The sequence below is a fragment of the Zeus faber genome, assembly GCF_960531495.2.
Source record: "Zeus faber genome assembly, chromosome: 18".
NCBI classification, from domain to species: Eukaryota; Metazoa; Chordata; class Actinopteri; order Zeiformes; family Zeidae; genus Zeus; species Zeus faber.
This window is the reverse complement of record NC_137210.1, coordinates 22,056,658-22,064,695: the sequence shown is the minus strand read 5'-3', so window position 1 is coordinate 22,064,695 and position 8,038 is coordinate 22,056,658. Positions and strand designations below refer to the sequence as shown.

The 8,038-nt window shown below is 47.5% G+C and overlaps 1 protein-coding gene across 1 annotated transcript in view; it reads left to right on the top strand.

Moving 5' to 3' along the window:
• LOC307244086 (signal transducer and activator of transcription 4-like) overlaps positions 1-8,038 on the top strand; it is a 43,269-nt gene that overhangs the window by 33,787 nt on the left and 1,444 nt on the right. Inside the window, exons 17-20 of the mRNA XM_080019108.1 lie at positions 2,677-2,865; positions 3,854-3,948; positions 4,510-4,646; positions 7,816-8,007. Coding sequence (XP_079875234.1) covers positions 2,677-2,865; positions 3,854-3,948; positions 4,510-4,646; positions 7,816-8,007 — 613 coding nt within the window. The remainder of the gene's footprint in view (positions 1-2,676; positions 2,866-3,853; positions 3,949-4,509; positions 4,647-7,815; positions 8,008-8,038) is intronic.

The following is an 8,038-nucleotide window of genomic DNA, read 5'->3' as shown; positions in this document are numbered from 1 at the left end:
CTTTTGACGTTTGTTGTGATCGCTGCCTGGAGTCACCCGCATTCCCGAACAATCAAGTTCACGCGTGGGTTTCTCACGGGATGACAATGGAATCGCAGGCCATGGATGATCCCATACACTCTTTGTTGGATCGAAACCTTCACCGGGAAATGTGCATTGGGTCGATAATATTTTTTGGAAGCCTGCCTCAAAAAAAGAAGCAGTGCTGTTGTTGTGGCCGAGTGGTTAAGGCGATGGACTAGAAATCCATTGGGGTCTCCCCGCGCAGGTTCAAATCCTGCCGACAACGTGGCCTTCTCCCCCCGGGGACTAATGATCAGGTCCTCTTGTTCTAACCAACAACCCGTTGATCAAGGCTTTCCTAGGGACCCGAATCTTCCGTTCAAGTGCCACTTGTGCAGTGACTGGCAGTAGGTTTTCCCCGCGTCATTCCTTTAAGTTTGTTTCCGGTGAGTCCCATTCCTGTCCCCCTTTTCGCCACGAAGGATGTTCTCTGAGTTCCTTCAGATATTTGGATGGATATTTTTAACGTTCTGCTTCTCCCCCCGGGGACTAATGATCAAGTCCTCTTGTTCTAACCAACAACCGTTGATCAAGGTTTCCTCACTCTTCTTGGGCCCCGAACCATCTGTTCGTGTGCAGCAACCGGCAGCAGGTGTTCCCCGTGTCATTCGGTTGCTTATTTAAGTTTTTTCCGGTGAGTCCCATTCCTGTCCCCCTTTTCGCGCCGAAGGGTGTTCTCTGAGTTCCTTCAGATATTTGGATGGATATTTTTAACCTTCTGCTTTTGACGTTTGTTGTGATCGTTGCCTGGAGTCACCCGCATTCCCGAACAATCAAGTTCACGCGTGGGTTTCTCCCGGGATGACAATGGAATCACAGGCCATGGATGATCACATACACTCTTTGTTGGATCGAAACCTTCACCGGGAAATATGCATTGGGTCGATAATATTTTTTGGAAGCCAGTGTCAAAAAATGAAAAAGTGGCGTTGTCGTGGCCGAGTGGTTAAGGCGATGGACTAGAAATCCATTGGGGTCTCCCCGCGCAGGTTCAAATCCTGCCGACAACGTAGGCTTCTCCCCCCGTGCACTTACGATCAAGTCCTCTTGTTCTCACCAACAACCGTTGATCAAGGCTTCCTTGGGACCCGAAACATCTGTTTGGGCGCCGCTCGTGCAGCGACTGGCAGCAGGTATTCCCCGAATCATTCGGTTGCTCTTTTAAAAATTTTTCCGGTGAGTCCTTTTCCTGTTCCTCTTTTCGCCCCGAAGGGTGTTCTCTGAGTTCCTTCAGATATTTGGATGGATATTTTTAACGTTCTGCTTTTGACATTTGTTGTGATCGTTGCCTGGAGTCACCCGCATTCCCGAACAATCAAGTTCACGTGTGGGTTTCTCCCGGGATGACAATGGAATCGCAGGCCATGGATGATCCCATACACTCTTTGTTGGATCGAAACCTTCACCGGGAAATGTGCATTGGGTCGATAATATTTTTTGGAAGCCTGCCTCAAAAAAAGAAGCAGTGCTGTTGTTGTGGCCGAGTGGTTAAGGCGATGGACTAGAAATCCATTGGGGTCTCCCCGCGCAGGTTCAAATCCTGCCGACAACGTGGCCTTCTCCCCCCGGGGACTAATGATCAGGTCCTCTTGTTCTAACCAACAACCGTTGATCAAGGCTTTCCTTGGGACCCCAATCTTCCGTTCAAGTTCCACTTGTGCAGTGACTGGCAGTAGGTTATCCCCGCGTCATTCCTTTAAGTTTGTTTCCGGTGAGTCCCATTCCTGTCCCCCTTTTCGCCACGAAGGATGTTCTCTGAGTTCCTTCAGATATTTGGATGGATATTTTTAACGTTCTGCTTTTGACGTTTGTTGTGATCGTTGCCTGGAGTCACCCGCATTCCGGAACAATCAATTCACGCGTGGGTTTCTCCCGGGATTACAATGGAATCGCAGGCCATGGATGATCCCATACACTCTTTGTTGGTGTCAAAAAATGAAAAAGTGGCGTTGTCGTGGCCGAGTGGTTAAGGCAATGGACTAGAAATCCGTTGGGTTTCCCCGTGCAGGTTCGAATCCTGCCGTCAATGTGTACTTGCCCCCCTGTGAACTAATGATCAAGTCCTCTTGTTCTCACCAACAACCGTTGGTCAAGGCCTCCTCACTTTTCTTGGGCCCCGAACCATCTATTCGTGTGCGGCGACCGCCAGCAGGTGTTTCCCGCGTCATTCCATTGCTTATTTACGTTTTTCCCGGTGTGTCCCATTCCTCTCCCCCTTTACGCCCTGCAGGGTGTTCTAATATTTTTCAAAGCCCGCGTCAAAAATGTCAAAAAGGGGCGTTGTCGTGGCCGAGTGGTTAAGGCGATGGACTAGAAATCCATTGGGGTCTCCCCGCGCAGGTTCGAATCCTGCCGTCAACGTGCACTTTTTCTAAATTTTCTCCCAGGGATTTATAAAATGTTATCTTATGATCTTACGTCAAAAATAAAAATTCTAATGCACAAAATACACAATCAAAAAAATGACCTCACAAAACTGTACTGCACACGCTTAAAATAGATTGGACACACATACAGTAAATGGAAAAGAAAACATCCATATTACCCCCCCATTTTGCGTCCTTCTGTTTGTCAGTCGTGAAACATGTCTCCCGTCACGCTTTGTGTCGACAGAACCTGGGGTTCTTTGCAAGCCCGCTGAGGGCGACGTGGAGCCAGCTCTCCGAGGTGATCAGCTGGCAGTTCTCCACATGCGCCGGGCGGGGACTCAACAGGGAGCAGCTGGCGATGCTCGGAGAGAAGCTCCTGGGTCCGCAGGCCTCCCACAGCGACTGTCTGCTGTCCTGGTCCAAGTTCTCCAAGGTAGCAGGGGCCCTTCTGGGTTTTGTCAATCCTGACACCCATTCATCCTGAAAACAATACAAGCGTGATCTGTTTTTGGGAGCCGCCCAGGCGTGTGTCTGCGGTGTCAGGTCCGGTATCGGATCATTAGGTTATCCGGGCCAGTTTATCAACCAGTATTTCCATCAGAAAAAGTTCAGACAAAATGTTGACCTACTCCGAGCATTCCTACTATATACCTATGCCAAAAAGTAGTAGTAGTATTTAATAAGTTGTGCATGTCTTTTGACATTTCTAAAATATTTCCCCAACAAAACACCTTCTGACTAAGATCTTTGATGCATATATGGCCAATTGTAAGGCTTATAAATATGGTATTAAGGTACGGTATGTAATGTAGATATATTACCAATTCAAATGAATAAATGATAATGAATAGAAGTAATCAAATCAGAAAATGATTCAACATGGATGGAGATGAGGGCTCATTTTCTGCAGTATAATAGTCAGTATTGAGTACGCATTACAACTTTTTTTTTTGTCTAAAGCAAAAGGTGAGATAATGCATGTTGTCCACCACTCTGCATCCAAAGTTGTCCACCATGTACGTCAGAGTTTCGTATTTCGGAGATTTTATGTCGTAGAGCAGCAGGCAGCGCAGTTGTCGTGGCCGAGTGGTTAAGGCGATGGACTAGAAATCCATTGGGGTCTCCCCGCGCAGGTTCGAATCCTGCCGACAACGTGGGTTTTTTTTTCATCCACCCCGGGGAGTAAACAAACTCGAGGCAGGGAACCCTTCAGTCACCTCCGCGAAACGTTCATCCGATCTGCTTCAGACTCGACGGGTGTTCTGCCGGGGACCCAAGGACGTGCTGGGGTGCGGGGCTTCGGGGCTCTGCGACCGAGTCGGAAGGAGTGTCCCTCATTTATCGGGGTTCCTTAGTCGCCTTGGACCCAAAACAGTTTGTTAATCTCCATTTTTCCATGTCTGTCCGTGTGTCCTCAAAAGGAGAATATTCCGGGAAAGCCCTTCAGTTTTTGGATGTGGCTCGAGTCAATCCTTGAGCTCATCAAAAAGCACTTGCTCCCAGTCTGGAATGATAAGTAAGTGGTTTGCGTTGTACATTTTCAGATTCATATTGTTTGAGGCGCTGGCGGAATTTTCTTTTTTTTTTTTTTTGTCCACTGCAAGAAACACACATGACGACATGAGAGCACCAGAACCACACAAAGCACATCAGAATTCAAAATGTTTACATCGAAATTTCAGGGGAACTTTTAGGCCAGTCTCTGGTGCGTGTCCGTCAGTCAGGTTGAGGGAAATTTTAACACTTTTCCACGTTAAAGCTGTGGTAGTGGCATAACATGGACAAAAAAAAAAAAAAAAGACGTTTACATTGTTCGTCACAGTTATTTTTACAGTTATCACAGTTCACCGCCAAATAAAAATGTTATGATAACAACAGCACCAGTCAGTGGTGTAATAGTCTATATATTGCAGTTGTATTGACAATTCCTGTGACATTGTTTCCCAGAGTAATGTTAAATCACTTGTTTACACTTATTGTGCATGATGAGGAAAGGTCGGAAGGATGGAAGCAAATAAGTGCCGTCCATATTGTGAGGGTCACGCTGGGTTTTTGTGCCGCGGCACGTTCTACGCAGCTACATTATGGGCTTTGTGAGCAAGGAGATGGAGCGGGCGCTGCTGAAGGACAAAGAGCCGGGCACCTTCCTGCTGCGTTTCAGCGAGAGCCACCTGGGAGGGATCACCTTCACCTGGATGGAGCACGGGGAGAACGGTGAGGGAAGACACGAGAGCACTGTCGTTTGCAAGGTGTCGTTGTTCAGCGCTTGCTATTTTTTTTTTTCTTTGGTCGAAAGCAAAAAGTGAGATAATGCACGCTGTCCAGCACTCTGCGTCCAAAATTGTTTGTTTACTTTGTTTATTGTTTACTACCTGTATATGCTGCATTATACATTTCGGACATTGTGTGTCATATAACAACAGGTAATACAGTTGTTGTGGCCGAGTGGTTAAGGCGATGGACTAGAAATCCATTGGGGTCTCCCCGCGCAGGTTCGAATCCTGCCGACAACGTGGGTTTTTACCCCGGGGAACAATGATCAAGTCCTCTCGTTCTGACCAAGGCTTCATCGCTTTTCTCGGGCCCTATTTTTAAGTTTGTTTCCGGTGAGTCCGATTCCTGTCCCCCTTTTCGCCCCCAAAGTTTGTTCTTTGAGTTCGTTCAGATATTTGGACGGATATTTTTAATGTTCCGCTTTTGACGTTTGTCGTGAACTCTGCCTGGAGTCAACCGGCATTCCCAAACATCACGCGTGTACATCAAGTACACGCGTGGGTTCCGCCTGGGATTACGATGGAATTCGGCAGGCCATGGACGATCCCGTACACTCTCTATTGGCTGGAAGCCTCGACCGGGAAATATTCATTGGGTCCGATAATATTTTTGGAGAGTCGCGTGGCGTCAGGAAACGGGGAAAGGAAGGCAGCGCGCGTCAGGGAGCGACAGCTTGAGATCAAGATAGACGAGCTACAAGGAAATGTCAATCATTTACGCGTATATAGGGACGCCTGTCTTATGGCGTTCACCGAAACTTGGCTCGCCGACTTGGACATGGACTCGACTTTGGATATTGGCGGCGTTGGGGCTCCTCTCCGGCTGGATCGAGACAGCGAGGCGACACAGAGATCACACGGGGGGCGTGCTTGTACCCCAACCGCAGACGGTGCGGTAACGTTACGGCGCCTCCCCGACTTAGCGCTGTCGTCCGTGTGCGTGAGGCTGTTTTTGTTCCATCCCGAGTTCCCCCAGCTACTGGCTGCGGTTGTTTATCCGCCCCGTTTTCAAAGCGACACGGAAGTTGCAATGCGTCTCCGCCGACGCTCCGAATACTATGTTAGCCGATCTTAATCTTAATCACGGGCCATCTCGAGAAATCTTCGATCGTTTTGTTATCGGTATTACACCGGCCCGACGCGTGGCAAAAAAACCCCAAAACCTCTCAATCTGTGTTATGGCGCCGTTGAAGGGGGGTGGTTTGGGTCTGAGGCGGGACCTGCATTGGGTTCCTCCGGTGTTTCTGGAGGACCCCTCTGATATTGACGAACTTGCGGAGGTTGTGTGCGGCTATGCAACGACGAAGTTAAGGTTAATTTTTCCTGACAACAAAGAATGGATCTCCAAAGACATCAAGGGTCTGATGTGTAAAAGGAAAAAAATGCTTTCCATGCAGGTCATGTCAATACAGAGAGGGAATCAAAGAAAGAGGCGAGTGCTGAAATAAAAATAAAAAATAAATAAAAAAATAAAAGGTGAAACCGAGGTGGGGGGGTCCTGATGAAGATGGAGACCTGGCTGATGGCCCCCGAGCTTCTGAGACACTCCATGGTGGTGGTCAAAAGTAAAACCCCTGGTCACATGCCCCAAGTCTTGTAGCAGGCTCTTTCTTATTCATGGATTTCTCTTCGGCGCGCGTTGCCATCCAACCATCGTCGTTGCAATTGGAAGTCGCTTTAAACTCGACCCACACCCGATTGGTCGGACCATGGACTTTTTGACAGGAACAGGATCGTGGGGCCGGCGGTGGGTGACTCTGTGGCTTGGTGTGACGAGTCTTTCGTTTCATATCCCGTGTCGATGCTCCCTCTAAACTCGTCCGGGAAAATCCATTCTCGGACTCTCTTTTATGGGAGTTTCGCGGAATCCGTTTTTTTAAACCTTCGGTATCACCGCTCGGTTTGGAAACCTGAATCCGTCCGGTTAGAATAAGACTCGCAAGTCTTGTTAACATGGCCGGAAAAGATTCCGGAGAGGTGGGCAGGCCAAAGCTTTCGGTCATTTATAATTGGCAGGTCCCGAAGAGGGATAATGCTGTGTTGGACTGCCAGGACCATCCACCCCAGAGGGAGTTTAAGCTGTTGCCCCTCAGGCCGTGGTTTCAGGGCACCCCGTTTGGAGGACTAAAAGATTCCACGTCTCCTTCATCCCAAGGGCTATTGATGTGCTTAATGTAAAATAGCACTCCGGCTTCATTCCTCGCACTACCCTTGCACATTTGCTCACTTGCACATCCGCGCTCTTCATTTATTAATTTATACTTGTTATGAATTTCCATTTCCTCGCACCAGTTCTGCGATTTATTGTGCCGATGTGTCATTGATTTTCATCCACCCTTTCATGTGTCATTTTTATCCTGTCTTTATGTGAACCATGGCTGTAAAAAAATAATTCCCAATAGTGGGACAAAAGAGATGAAGTTGAATGTTGAAGGGCCAGGTACTTAAATATACTCAGAGGGGGATTTCCCGGTTCAAAAATGCCATGTGTTTTGAGTCAGCCATCTGGGTTGCCTTTAATGTCTTATGCAAAGCACTTTGAATGGCTTGTGTACATATTTAAAGAGCAAGAGTGAATGAAGAGTGAATGGCCAGTAGAAGAGTTTTGATGTTTTTTTTTTCTTTAAGATTTAGATTTATGGTTTTTTTTTACGTTAGTTTCCTACTTGCATGAAAACGCAAAAACGCAAACATAACTAAGACGGTTCCACTTGCGTCCCACTGAGGGAGCGGCCCCTATATTGTCAAAGCTAGCGTTTGCACAACCTGCACAAATACAGTACTTCACCATCACACCCCCTGTGACATCACCAGCGCCAGATGTAAAATTAATGGCCTTTTCTTTTTTTTTTTTTACTTTTTTTTAACTCAAAACCCCAACAGTTTTCCTGTGTTTTTCCCCTCGCTGTCTGTAAAAAAAGTTCAAAAAAATTTCAAACCGTCTTCTCCATGAGCCCAACGTTGTAAATTCATTAAAAATGTAACCTGATTGCTCTTTAAATATGAACAGTCCCACTGCGCTTCTACCGTTGGATTACTCCTTAATCGGTGACGGGGCAACCTGTTTCCGTTGACAATCCCTCCTTAACACACAAGGTATTTTACAACAGGAGAAGCAACGTTCAACTCTGTGGAACCGTACACCAAGAGCCGCCTCAGCGCCCTCCCTTTCGCCGACATCATCAGGGATTACAAGGTGATCTCAGACGGGCTGGTGCCCGAGAACCCGCTGAAGTTCCTCTTCCCAAACATCCCCAAAGATGAGGCCTTCGGGCGACATTACAACAGCCCCCAGAGCAAAGGCAAGAAAGACCATTTAGGGTTGTTTTTTTT